The 15418-nt window shown below is 38.4% G+C and overlaps 1 protein-coding gene across 1 annotated transcript in view; it reads right to left on the bottom strand.

Annotated features, from left to right (window-relative positions):
- Positions 1-2103: 2103 nt before the first annotated feature.
- Positions 2104-15418, bottom strand: part of LOC126184730 (omega-amidase NIT2) — a 53565-nt gene continuing 40250 nt past the window's right edge. Inside the window, exons 4-6 of the mRNA XM_049927267.1 lie at positions 9224-9392; positions 8911-9144; positions 2104-2580 (exon numbers count right to left, since the gene is read on the bottom strand). Coding sequence (XP_049783224.1) covers positions 2486-2580; positions 8911-9144; positions 9224-9392 — 498 coding nt within the window. The 3' untranslated portion in view covers positions 2104-2485. The remainder of the gene's footprint in view (positions 2581-8910; positions 9145-9223; positions 9393-15418) is intronic.

Here is a 15418-nt window from a genome sequence, read left to right as displayed (position 1 = left end):
AGTGATAAAGTCTGCACTAGTTGCTGTGAAAGCTAGTGGAATTTCATTTAAGAGACCACAACATTGCTTCAACTACATACATATGTGATTACCCTTGTTACATATTTCATTTAAAGATAAATCTACAGAATCAGCTAAGGGTGCTAGTTTGTAAAGAAGACTGAAGATCTCGAGGTTTAGCCTATATGAAGAAAATGATTTTTGAACTTCGTCATATGTTAGCTTGAAGGTGGAAAAATGTTGCCACAGATGGTGCAACTATGAATCCCAACCTCCTTCAAGAGTGGTCAAGACATGCAGACACTAGAAGTGGCATGTGAGATAGTGAAGTAAATGTCTAAGTTTGCTGTAGCTTGACGAATGGGTCTACCTGCTGCTGTTGGGATTGCCATTGTTGTGACATGGGCTGTTGTTAAGTTTATAGTGTTTTCCTTGACATGCCAGTTGCTGTTGATGTCCTAAGAATGTGAAAAATGCCCGATGTATTGTTTGTGCACTGTTTTTCCAGGGGGTACTACATGAGCTTTAAGCTGTTCTGCACATGAAAACCCATGACGCTACTGTCCTTGTTTATCACAGGTGAATATGGAAAGCCCTTAACACCTCTGATATAACTGTGGGAACAGTTACTCAGTAACATATGATTGGCAGCTACACTGAATACTCATACATAGAGAAAACTGTGTGCAGTACAGTGCTCGAAGTACACTGGGAAAATCACTAAATAAGTGTTATCAAAAGAGAATCCATTAAGGTATCTGGTCATCATAAGTAGTGCATAGACAAAAATACGAATGAACATCTAAATCATAAGCAAATGGTGCACAGAAGCTGTCATAGAATAGCAAGCCATGACAATGCTATGTCTGAAATGCTAGTGAGACCCAAGCGAGGCCAGCTAAGGTGGCGCATGCTTATTTATGTGCATACAATGGTGAGTGGCTCCGCCCAGAGGACACACCTCTTGTGATGTAACTGGTGGTGATGTACTCTGCCCTCTACAGCAAAACTGTTTCCATTAGCTCTGTTTCTGTATCAGCACTGATGTTACTGGTCACACTAGTACACCCATAAGCTATCCACAGACACATCAACCAAACGCTGGTGGCACTGAGCCTATTTCTCTATAAACTGTTAGTTGGCGAATATTTTGTTGCAACAGTTGACATTTGTCCTGAATCCAGTCTGTGTTTTTGCTGATTACTTGTTCATAATGTTTCAATGATGGAAACAGTATTGTTACATGGCTTAGTAAAAATGCACTTGACTATGATGTGCGGGAAGTAATTTACTGAGCAACAGATACTTTAGTACATGTTCTTCCACTGTACCCAAACAACACAAATTTTATTTACATCTCAGTATTTGCAAAGTCCCTCTATCTTTTAGTAGTCAGTAGTACAACAGCATAAATATGGAACCCTACACTATTTAAGAAAGAACTAAAACCATTAAATAATGGGTCAGAGTGTCTGACTAGTACTTACCTTAAGGAGCGAAATATTTACTACTGCAGATATACACATATAAAAGTAAAAATAGATGATGGTATCAAAGCTTTCTGAACTATTTATTCCTTCCTTGGAGAGGAGAGATGGCTGGATTGGGAAGTCACTCAGATCCAGGGTGAGGTACACACCTGAAGTGAGGATGTGGGTGGGGTCTGAGTGACCTGCCTGTCCTTTTTAATGAAACGTGTCGCTCTTCTTTGGAAATTCTCTATTTATAAATTCTATCTGGTAAGAGTCCAAGATTATTGTTTTCATTCTAGAATATCATAGTTCCATGCTTTACTGTACTTTTTTAAATTAATTTAATAACATGTAATTGCATAGTCTATGCTATTCACACTGAGATTTAACTGAACAAAAATTAAATAAATAAATGATATCAAACTATGTGAAAATTGTGACTGTGTTGATAGATAAATCCACAGTTAAGAATTTAATAATGATCTTTAAGATCCATAGATAATTTCTTCAAGAAGTTTCATGCATAATTTTACAATTTAAATGACATTTTCTTTTTTAACAATAACTAAAATTAATTTTCTGGTGAACACTGGGCTTTTCATAAAATCACTAAAACCAGTTTGTTTTGAGTTGACACAAACACAAAATTGAAAATCTCTTCAGAAACACCAGAGGAATTGCAGCTGATGACTTTTAGGAGGGAATATAATTGGTGACATCATCAAAGTCTAGAAAACACAAACTTTTTGTTCCTGATAATGCATCCCAGCAGAAAAATTTATTTTCAAATCAAAACTCATTCACAATGACACCATCCCTTAGATACATCATATCAAAAATATTATTTTAGATTGTTTTCATATCAGTAGATCAATGGCAGTTACAGGTGTAATACGCCAGTAGAACAGCGGAGATTCCGAATACATAGTACAGATTTTCCATTTCATTACAAATTATTTGTAACTACACAAAAGTGTGGCACCAAACAAATAATGTTATACAACAAAATTCAGTCAGATTCCACCTTTTTTAACAGTGTCATACAAATCAGTTCGTCTCTGCAAAGAAATTGGTATCTGCTGCCTTACTTCTTTTACAGTGGATAAATCTGAAAAGAATTGTGTGTTTAAATTAATGAACATAATCAGTTCAAAAGCAACAACAATAAATAAATTAGATACTATTGCAGTCAAAATGGAAAAATAATATGGATGTTTATTCCATGTATGGTATATTCATTCATGAGTTATTAAATTATCAGTGTATAGAAATCTATGGAGAAAGCAAAGGAGGAGAAAGGAGGATAAAAACAGTGATTCTAATGGTTGAATGAGTACAAGAGATATGCTGGATGGTGAAAAGCAACAATAACCACACACAAAAACTGGAAAAAAATTCTAGGGTAAACTAGAAGAATGAAGGTTCGGGAGTAACAACATACAGCCCTTACATTAGGTTCAATTTAGATCACATTTTTGTTTTGTTAGTCACTGTTCATTTTGTGTATTGGAGAAGTAGCATTTTTCTGGTTGTGGAGTACTTATGTTCATCATCTGATAACATGACAGATGAATTTTATGTAACAATAACTAAGAAAGTGCTTGCTTGTCAATGGAAACTAGTCACATACCTATTTCTCAAATGCAAGTTAAATAATTATACATAAAGGAATCCTTTATATGTGTGTATATGAATTCAACACATTGTTAGAGAATATTAAACGTCTTCTTGGATGGTAGAGTTCAAGAGTGAATTAAAGAACTCTGTTTTACGTTGCTACTACTACTCTGCTCGAGAATATTTTCACATGAACATGATGTAATCTAATTTAAAAGGGTTATAACATACAGGGTTATTACAAATGATTGAAGCAATTTCACAGCTCTACAATAACTTTATTATCTGAGATATTTTCACAATGCTTTGCACACACATACAAAAACTCAAAAAGGTTTTTTAGGCATTCACAAATGTTCGATATGTGCCCCTTTAGTGATTCGGCAGTTCGAAAGCATCGTTGATGCGAGCTCGCAGTTCTGGCATGTTTCTTGGTAGCGGAGGTTTAAACACTGAATCTTTCACATAACCCCACAGAAAGAAACCGCATGGGGTTAAGTCGGGAGAGCGTGGAGGCCATGACATGAATTGCTGATCATGATCTCCACCACGACCGATCCATCGGTTTTCCAATCTCCTGTTTAAGAAATGCCGAACATCATGATGGAAGTGCGGTGGAGCACCATCCTGTTGAAAGATGAAGTCGGCGCTGTCGGTCTCCAGTTGTGGCATGAGGCAATTTTCCAGCATGTACAGATACACGTGTCCTGCAACGTTTTTTTCGCAGAAGAAAAAGGGGCCGTAAACTTTAAACCGTGAGATTGCACAAAACATGTTAACTTTTGGTGAATTGCGAATTTGCTGCACGAATGCGTGAGGATTCTCTACCGTCCAGATTCGCACATTGTGTCTGTTCACTTCACCATTAAGAAAAAATGTTGCTTCATCACTGAAAACAAGTTTCACACTGAACGCATCCTCTTCCGTGAGCTGTTGCAACCGCGCCGAAAATTCAAAGCGTTTGACTTTGTCATCGGGTGTCAGGGCTTGTAGCAATTGTAAACGGTAAGGCTTCTGCTTTAGCCTTTTCCGTAAGATTTTCCAAACCATCGGCTGTGGTACATTTAGCTCCCTGCTTGCTTTATTCGTCGACTTCTGCGGGCTACGCGTGAAACTTGCCCGCACGCATTCTACCGTTTCTTCGCTCACTGCAGGCCGACCCGTTGATTTCCCCTTACAGAGGCATCCAGAAGCTTTAAACTGCGCATACCATCGCCGAATGGAGTTAGCAGTTGGTGGATCTTTGTTGAACTTCGTCCTGAAGTGTCGTTGCACTGTTATGACTGACTGATGTGAGTGCATTTCAAGCACGACATACGCTTTCTCGGCTCCTGTTGCCATTTTGTCTCACTGTGCTCTCGAGCGCTCTGGCGGCAGAAACCTGAAGTGCGGCTTCAGCAGAACATAACTTTATGAGTTTTTCTACGTATCTGTAGTGTGTCGTGACCATATGTCAATGAATGGAGATACAGTGAATTTATGAAATCGCTTCAATCATTTGTAATAGCCCTGTACTTAATATTATTATTTTAATACTACAATATTTGATAAAGTTAAGTTAAGCTATTGTATTGTACTTGAAGAGTATCTTCACAGGGATTCTTAAAACTAGTGTTTATGTTATAATTCACATTATATACATACGCTAGGAGTAAAGGAGACCATTCATGAAATAGCAGAGGTGTTGAGACAGACACACACAAAAGAGAAAAAAACTCATGCTTGGTGCCTGCATTAATGCAATACCTGTCTTATTTTCCCAACAGAACTGGAAAGTGGTGTTAATTCGCTTGTTATTATTCTACTCTTCTTAAATAACTATTTTTTTCACTTTCATCTGACTGTTTTTGTACACAGAACACATATGTAGGGTGCACTCAAAATGCCAAAGTACTGTACATACAATATTTCAAATGGTTCAAATGGCTCTGAGCACTATGGGACTTAACATCTGTGGTCATCAGTCCCATAGAACATAGAACTACTTAAACCTAACTACATCACACACATCCATGCCCGAGGCAGGATTTGAACCTGCGACCGTAGCAGTCCCGCGGTTCCGGACTGAGCGCCTAGAACCGCTAGACCACCGCGGCCGGCTACAATATTTCATATTAATTTATTATTCAGATGGTACTGATTACAATGGTATAGTTATTTTTGCTGGAAACCATGTTAATGAAGAAACTGATAGTTGAAATTATTACTACATTGTGTAATGGTCAAAGTAATAAGAGCTAAGGAGAAGTTCTGAAAGAATTGACATCACTCATTAGAAAGCCCTCAGTTCATTCTTTCTGGCAACCTCTTTCAGTTTTAAAAAAACTAATTTAATTAGAAACTAACTACCTGTAATTAGAGATCAGTCACACTCAACTTTACTTGTGTGAATTGAGCCACTGTACTTGTTAAATTCCAGGACTGGACTTTATATTTGTATAGTTGTAATTTTTCTAAACCAGATAACACTCTTCTTTATTCAGTTAAGCCATTAGTTGGTATAAATTAACATAATTCAAATATGGCAACTTTACTTGTAAATTGGTAACTCACAGTGGAGGCATACAATAAAAGTTCTGAATTTTTTTTTACTTTGTTAACTAACCATGTGTTGTTAATGAAAGTGCTTGTTGAAACCTATACCACATCTGCTCTGGTAAATTTTCACCTTATAGTTTTATAAACAAATATGTAAGTTCCAAAATCATAGAACATCATTATGTCAGTCTTTATATACTTAGTCCCATATCAAAAATAGTGAGTCAGAGGCTAGCATTCAGTGTGTTAACAATATAAAGTTACTGATGTTGTACATTTGGGAAACTCTAAGCAGTTGTGCATAAACATCAATCATACAGTACTTCAAGGTTACTGTCTGGTGGAATTACAGTGTTAATTTCTCTCTGCCAACTATATGCATTTCGTTGCAGTATTATTAGCTATTGCAAAACCTACTGAGTCCACCGACAGTGTGATTTGACACCAACTTTGTGATGTCTACCTGTCAGAATACATATATGAAAGTGCCCTTTAAACAGTTAGCCGTGGTGACTCTGTAGAACGAAATTTTCACTCTACGGTGGAGTGTGCGCTGATATGAAACTTCCTGGCAAATTAAAACTGTGTGCCAGACTGAGACTCGAACTCGGGACCTTTGCCTTTCGTGGGCAAGTGCTCTACCGGCTGAGCTACCCAAGCACAACACACACCCCGTTCTCACAGCTTTAATTCCGCCAGTACCTCGTCTCCTACCTTCCAAACTTCAAACTTCACAGAAGCTCTCCTGCGAACCTTGCAGAACTAGCACTCCTGGAAGAAAGGATATTGGGAAGACACGGCTTTCATTCTAGAAACATCCCCCTGGCTTTGGCTAAGCCATGTCTCCACAATATCCTTTCTTCCAGGAGCGCTAGTTCTGCAAGGTTCGCAGGAGAGCTTCTGTGAAGTTTGGAAGGTAGGAGACGAGGTACTGGTGGAATTAAAGCTGTGAGGACAGGGCGTGAGTCGTGCTTGGGTAGCTCAGCCGTTAGAGCACTTGCCCGCGAAAGGCAAAGGTCCCGAGTTTGAGTCTCGGTCCGGCACACAGTTTTAATCTGCCAGGAAGTTTCATATCAGTGCACACTCCACTGTGGAGTGAAAATTTCATTCTAGAAACATCCCCCCAGGCTGTGGCTAAGTCATGTCTCCGCAATATCCTTTCTTCCAGGAGTGCTAGTTCTGCAAGGTTCGCAGGAGAGCTTCTGTGAAGTTTGGAAGGTAGGAGACGAGGTACTGGCAGAATTAAAGCTGTGAGAACGGGGTGTGAGTCATGCTTGGGTAGCTCAGCCATTAGAGCACTTGCCCACAAAAGGCAAAGGTCCCGAGTTCGAGTCTCGGTCCGGCATACAGTTTTAATCTGCCAGGAAGTTTCATGGTGAGTCTGATTTGGAGGTGAGAGCTGACGGACACTGGTCATCATGTTACTATGAATGTTAATAAATGTGGAAAGCAGTTAAGGTAATTAAATTGAGAATTCATCATAAAACTATTTTACAGCAATTCGGTAAACTTCTGCTGATGAGACACTGAGAGCAATTCAGTGATCACAGGTTAGTACACTGACAAACTCATGTGGTGTGATAAAGTTCACAAGCCACTATATTCACCATTGAGCAACTGAACTGGAGAAACGTTCTGTGTTTGAGAAAGAGCTATCCCATCACCACAGTGAAGGGAATAGTTAAACACGTCATGTGACTCACGTACCACAATACACTGTATTTGGCATCAGTATGACAGCTGAGTACGAGACAAGCAAAATGCATTCAGCAAGGCATTCAAATGCAACTATATCATGTAATCCTGTTGTATGGGATATCTGATCTTTGATGACATTAAGGCTTTGGATTTTTGGTTGTTACAATGTCAATGGCATACCCTGGGTACATTGATTTGTGCTAAATGGACACCACCAGAGGCAACTGCCATGGGCTACAACAATATATTTCCAGCTACTGCAGTTTGTAACAGCCGATACATAAGCCACTGTACAGGAGATCATTCACCAATTTAGTGTTGAATAGCAACAGATCGACAGCAATGCCATCCAGAACCAGCACTTTGCTACAGGGCACAGAAGTCACCATCACATAGGTACAGCTCTACTTACTGCATGTTACAGGATACAGAGATTAGCAGTGGCTCAGAAGTACAACCACTTGATACTTAAAGCATGGAAAAAGGTTGTCTGTAGTCACGAGTTCTGGTACATGTGAGTACACACCGAGAGCTGAAAGGAATAGCAGTTCATCAAAAACTATATAGGGTGACACATACCGTTTACTGCAGGGCAGGTGGTGGAGGTATTCCTATGTGGAGGATGTTTACATGGGATGATTAGAGCCCCTGATATCTGTGCCATCATCTCTCACCAGTAATCAACACAAGAACGTACTTTTTGATCATGTGAATCCTTATGTTAACTTACATCATCTTACAGGTGATCTGTAGCTTCAGCAAGTCAACAGTGTGTTCCTCACTATCAAGTTGGATCAGAATGGTCTGAAGAACACTCCACAGATAGAAGGGTGCTTTGGTAATCCCCAGGTTATCTGACCGCTGTCTTATTGAATGCAAATAGCACGCCATTGAGCAAGCAGAGCACACCTTGGAGCTAGCTCCAATGAATCTCTGTGAGTTGTGGATGGTGGCTGAGCAGTTATGAATCAGGGTAATGCCCCAAAACTTATGATGTCTCCTGGAGTCTGTACCAAGATGCCCTGCCATTGCCTTCCAAATGAAATGGCTTGGTATATGCCACTAATTAACTGTATTGAATTCAGTTGTTCCTGAGTGTATTCTCTGTAAAGTCACTGGAAAATTTAAATTTCATGTCATAAATCATAGTTTCCAGTTGTACATTTTAAGAAGTTAAGGTAAGAATTTAATGAGGCAATCAAAGCAGCCTTCATCTTGTTACTTTAGCCTCCTTGCTGAAATTCTTCTTTACAGTTATAGTTAATTTTAGTTTTCTCTTGCTCCATAGAATGAAGCATCAGTGACTGAAATGACAAAATTTCAAAGAAAAGGATATAGGATCAGTGTGAATTGTATCAATGATATATTGGTACATCTATATCTTATGGTCAGAGTATCTTTGTTGAATATGACTTTGTAAGTGTAAGTCTTACCAATAATCTACAGATAAACATTTAAGATAAACCACAGGAAAATTTAGTCAACTTATCTAAGACTGAATTTAAAAAATTGTGAAATAATGTAGACAGAACATTTAGAAGATACTTGACTACATACGACATCTCATTTTTCTTGTAAAACGTACCAATATCACCATACAGAATTTCTTCTGAAAATTCTCCTTCAACTACTACTTTGCCCCAGGGATCAACAAGAGTAGAATGGCCCCATGAAGTGTAATCTGAACCTTTCTCAGTCAATGGTGCAACACCAGCAACATACACTTGGTTGTCCACAGCTCTAGCTCTCTGTAGCAGCTGCCAATGTAAAGGTCCTGTTGTCATGTTAAATGCTCCTGGATACACCAATAGCTGACAACCTAAAATATAGGAATACTTTTTTAAAAATGTAACTTGATGAATATAAGTATACTACCAAAAGTGCATAACTAAACATACCCATGTTCCTATAGATGCGAGCCATTTCTTCAAATCTAATGTCATAACATATTCCAACACCTATTTTACACATCTCTGTTTCAAATATGGTTAACTGGTTTCCTGGTGATAGTGTCTCAGATTCCTTGAATGTTATTCCACCAGGTATATCAATATCAAAGAGGTGGACCTTATAAACAGAAAACAAAAATGTTCATTAAACAGTGAGGAGAAGGAGCAATTCAGCAGTACACATTGATTATGATTATTATCTCCATTAGTTTTACATGACAGGTGCATTAAACAATCAACATGCCCAACCATACAATTGAAGAGAGAACCTTTACACAACAAAAAATGAATAAGATGAAGAATTCTCATTTCCTTTTTTATTCAAAACATAGATCAGTGTCATTAATTCACATCAAATAAGCAAAATAAAATGTTACTATCTACTCATTATCACACCATCATAAATGATAAAAACATTTTCAGAGAGCACTTCAAATCCATATATTAACTCAATATTAAAAATTACACAGCCATAAAAATCTTAAAATCATGAGGTCTAATATGCACCAGACAATGCACAAATGCAGAATGCTCAGTAGAAAAAATGAGAGTGATGATCTGTGGTATTAACTGTTACTTAAAGACTAGTTCTGTACCTATTTTAATGCATGGAAGCAATACAAAGAAGGTAATCCTTCAGTCTGAAAAGTATCCTGTATTGACAATAAAAAAGTGGCATAAACTCTTTTCAGGGAAAGGTTAACAATAATTCAAATGACACACTACTCTTTGAGTACGTTAAGTTGAGCTTTGCATGTGTGTAGGATATCTGGCTATTGAGCCATGTGTGTATGTAGAACACTAGGCTATTAAAAGGAGGTAAGGGATAGGATGTTAATGTAATGGAATGCTAAGTAACAGACTTGAAAATATTGCTCCTAATGATGCAGAAAACAGCCACAACTACAAAAAAAAATTGCAGGTTATGGTATGCCTGACCAACAAAATTGCACATAATGCATCTTGAGATTTTGAACTAACAAAAAAAGCAAAAAATTGGTCAGTAGGTGCAGTAACAATATATTGCTGGCAGTAAAGGCAAAGAATAAATGGGAGGTGTTGTAACCCTATACAGTGAGCATGCATAATTAATCAGCACACACCTCTGCAGCCAGCCTACAGAGGCTGCCTCATGTTGGAACAGATGATGCAGCAAGTGCTGTGTCATGTGCAAGGTAGCTGTATATAAGCCAGCACATGGGGCCACTCAGCCACTGTAATGTTTATGGAACTTATGAATTACTTCACTGCCAGACTCTGTCTCTATGTTGTGTGTTTGAACTCTTTATTACATCTTTCAATGTATCAGTATTTTCCTGCATATGGAAGCAAATTAAGGGTTGGTTGGTGGGAATTCTAATATTGTGTTTGTGCAACATTACCATATCTTTGGCGATGAGTGTGGTACTCTACTCTGTGGGTTTCATTTCACAACTCACTATGGCCAGCATGTCAGCAGCAATTCTTCAAACTCTTGTTAACTAGAAGCAGGCTTTCTGTGTTGCACTAAACAATCTAGTGGCATCACTGATGCACCAGGGTTCAGCACTGTTGACACAACCCCCACAGTTTTCTCCATATGATGATACTGCAGAAGATTGGAACGCTTATGAAAATTGCCACAACATTTCCAAGCTTTTGGTGTCTCCGACCAAGGAATGTGTAAGGCTTTCTTTTCGTCATGGATTTCTCTTTGTGTTTATCACATTTTGTGTCAGCTTGATCCTCTTCAGGAACCTGCCAGTCCCTCTTTAAAAAAAAAAAAAAAGGGACCTAATGTGTCTGTGTGCAACTCTCAGTCTCATTCATCAGACATGTACATAGACATGAACAGTGTTTCCCACGTGACGGGAGTCCCAAACAAAAGTGTTACGGACAAAATGTTAAAAATGCAAGTGGACATGAATGCGGCAGTGACTCTGTTAAATTCTCAAACCTATGGGGATCTTGGATCATTGGCATTGTCCCCTGTCTCGTCATTTGGTATGTTAAAGATTTCAAGGCTCACCTCATAATGAAACTGAAAGTATGCTCACATTTTTTTCATGACTGCCCAAACCCCATTGCATTACAGGAGCAAGTCAAAGCTGAACTCGATCCACTTACATGCCAGTCTCCTCTAGTGAACTGTCTACTCCATTGGTAACTGTCAGAAAACCTAATGGCAACCTTCAGCTCTGTGATGATTTTTAAAACTCCGTAAATTTGCAGTCTATTATTGATACTTTTCCCTTCCCCCATCAGAATGAACTCTTAGCTCAACTTTCCGGGGACCAATATTTTTCCAAATTAGCCTTGCCGAAAGCCTACTTGCAACTGCCTCTGGATGATGCTTTCAAACATATCCTTGTAATGAATACCCCCTTCAGGTCATACCAATACCAGTGCCTGCAATTCGCTAGCACCCCTGCTGTTTTCCAATGATTTTTGGAGTAACTCACAGCTTCCACACTGGGCTGCATTAACTACCTGGGCAATACTGTTGTCTCTGGTTCCTCAACGTATGACCACTTGCAGAAACTTTGTGCCTTGTTCATGGTACTGCAGGCTGCTGGTTTGAAATGTACCTTGAACAAATCACAATTTTTAAGCCATCTATTGTCTATCTCACTTTTGAAGTCTCTCATGCTGGTGTGAAGCCTTTAAGCCAGTGCATCGATGTCATTACAGCTTTGTTGCAACCTATCAATGTCAAAGAGTTGCAGGCCTTTCTCAGAAAGATTGTATACTACCATAAATTTCTTCCTGATGCAGCCACAGTGGCTGCAGCCACCTCATGCTCTCTTACATAAATGTGCTCCTTTTCACTGGCCACTTGGCTACTTTCCAACTCAGCCAACATCATCATCTTTTGGCCACAGACACCTCTCAGTATGGGCTTGGGACCATTCTCACACACAAATACATGTTTTCTCTTGCAGTTCAAAATTTTATTTGATTACAGATCATAAACCTCTGGTTTCTCTTTTCCATCCTTCGGCACGTTTATCAGACAAAGTGGTCCATTGACTGCAATTCTGGGCTTTGGTCACACGATAACTATGAGATTCATTTCTGACCCACAGAAAAACATACTAATGTGGATGATCTTTTGTGACTGCTGATTGGCTCTGATCCAACATTTGATCACAATGAAAAATTGTTTTTCCAGTCAGATGTTTAAGCATAAAACACTGTGGATGGTTTTCCCATTACCATTTCTCAGACTTTGGCTGTTGTGGCTGATTCTGCCTTGTGTCAGGTTGTTCAATTTGTCCAATGTGGCTGGCCAGATAAACAGCCAAACTGTGAATCAGGTCCCTTACGTAATTACTGTGCTCTCCAGCACCCCTCTCCATTCATGACAGTGTGTTACTGTTGGCTACTGAAGAATCGGCCGCCAGGGTTATGATCCCATCCACGTTGTGGTGGGACGTCTTGGGCCTTCTTCACATCGACCATTGGGATGTTTCCGATACAAAATTGCTGGCCTGACGCCATTGTTTTGGCTGGGTATTGACAATGATATCACATGTGTTGTATTGGCCTGCCTGCATTGTGACACCCATCAAGCAACACCACGGGCCTCCTTTTCCCTGTGGCCAGCCCCTAAGCACCCCTGGAAGCATATTCATGCTGATTTCGTGGGACCCTTCTTTAACTCATTTTGGCTTGTTGCAGTTGATGCTTCCCCAAAATTTCCTTATGTGGTTTGTTTCCTGTCCACACCCACAGCAGCCACAGTCAAGACCTTCTCAAAAATCTTTTTCTTAGATTACCGTGTATGCTTCTGACAGAAAATGGCCCAAAATTTGTCACTCAGTATTTTGAAAAGTTTTGCACAGTGTCATCCGGCATGTTACGGACTTCTTGAGACAATGGTGCACTATGCTGTTTCTGAAGCTTTTATCTGAATGCTGCCATCTTGTTTTGTATCAGATGGTTTGCAGAATTATGAATTACCATGTCGAAGATGTAGGTTTTCTAAAAAAATATCATAACTGATAGCATTCTTTTGAAGTTTAATACACAGCTCTGAGAAAGGCTGGGTTCCATTAATTCTCTGTTCGATAGTAAACTTGATGTTATCAGCCAAGCTATTTAGCTCAAGGAGAAAACTATTACAGTCTTGGAATGAGGCACTATGCAATAAGAAAATGTTGTCTTTGTGCTGAGTCCATAAAACGATATTATTGGATACAGTGCTCAAAATTCATTATGAATATGTTTGCCAAACAATAGGAAAGCAGAGAAGCCATAGTTAACCCCTATCTTTGCACACATGAAAATTAACGCCAACTACAACATTGTAAATGATCATCTATCTCATCTGAGGGTCATCTGCTGTGTCTTCTAAGGTTCTCATTAATTATATCCTGTAGCTGCAGGAATACTTGTACACATGCCTTTCACATCCTGAGAAACAATGGATGTGTTAGGAGGAATGGCTAAGTTAGAAAGTTTACTGATAAGTTCCTCTCTATTAGATATACTGTAATTCACTGGATGCTCAAAATTTTTATTCTGATAATTGGCTAAATGCTTTTCAATGCAGTATCCTGGTCTGCTCTTTGGGTTTATAATTGGATGAATGTGCATATTGTCCTTACGTATCTTTACTGCTCCTTGAAGCCTGGGAGCTGACATCTTAATTGGTATCAGTGTTTTCTTGGTATATACATCAGGAAATACTTTTGTGGTCATGAGAATTTTCAGAATATTTGCTGTTTATTTAGCTGTTAAGTCAAATATCCTTTTACGTATATTGTTCTCATCCAGAAACTGACGAACTTCATATGCATACTAGTCTCCAATATAACAACAGCTAATTTAGATTTATCAGCTTGCACTACAAGCACACCATTATCCACAAGCTTCCTATTGATATTCTTAGCAATAACAGTCTCTGAGCACTGTGTCATCAAAAGATAGTCAGAAGTACTCAAGTCCTCTGTATAAGACTTTACTACTTTGTTTACACCTACGGTTACCTCGCTGTGCAGTGCAGAAGGCAGCAGCCTGCCATCTAAGGTTGAAACTGTATGAGGTATTAGTAAACTTAGCTGTTGCTGTGATGCTATCAAATGTGTGTTACATGAGAGTGCTTTGTCCAGGAGTTTCAGTTCATTATGGTAAAACTTGATATTCTGTAAGTTACCCATTTCAGAAAAAAATCTGATACAGGTGTACTATTACTGTACGAAATTCTACCACAAAGTTTTTTTAAATTTTTATTTTATTTTGATGGCCTCACACTAAATGGTTCTTGACATAACATAAATATTGGTCTATAGACTGAATTACCAAGTCAATCTGTTGGCTGTTTATCAGCATCAAGAGGAGCAGGTGTGCTTGATCCAAGTTCCTATTTATACCATCCTTCTTGATGTATAATGACCATAATTCATTGTGTATACAAAATAACATAATGTTGTGAGAGTTTGGTACTGAGACCAAAATATTTTTATGAAATGTGTGTTTTACACAGCTAAGAAAAATGATGTTTTTTAAACATAGTTTATTGAACTGAATATTAGCTGGCACTTTCACTATACTTTTCTTAAAGTTCAAGGATTTGAAGTAAGTTCATTTTACCATGCTAGGCAGTTTTCAACATGTAACTTTAAAATGAGGACAACCACAGCTGAAATTCTGCATGTTTAATAAAAACTTTTCCACTCAGGCTGTTTAAGTCCTTTATTGAAAGGTCTCAACCAGTTTTGATTCTTAAAATACATCATCAGGTGACTTGTACATTGGAGGAATAACATATTTACTCTTCAGAATAACCAATTAAAAAAAAAAAAAAAAAAAAAAAAAGAACCTAACTGATCATAATCACATAAAGCCGCTAAGACTAATATGATTACATTAGCTTTTAAATCATTGTATTATACAGGAAAAACAGTTATTGCCAAGTCCCACTGTTCATCATCAAAGCAATAAAAATAAGGAACTCACTGTAAAGTAATGGTCCAAGTTAAAATGATTGGGCCCAAAAAGCAACTTATTAAATAAGGGTATATCTCAGTAACTATGGTAAAAAAAGAGTAAATATATTATTCCTCTACTGTTCAGTTCACTTGGTGATGCATATTTTAAGAATATGAAACCAATCATGACCTTTGAACACAGAACTTTAACAGCCTGAGTGGAAGACTTAGT

The sequence above is a fragment of the Schistocerca cancellata genome, chromosome 4 (genome assembly GCF_023864275.1).
Source record: "Schistocerca cancellata isolate TAMUIC-IGC-003103 chromosome 4, iqSchCanc2.1, whole genome shotgun sequence".
Lineage (NCBI taxonomy): Eukaryota > Metazoa > Arthropoda > Insecta > Orthoptera > Acrididae > Schistocerca > Schistocerca cancellata.
This window is presented reverse-complemented; position numbering and strand designations above follow the sequence as displayed.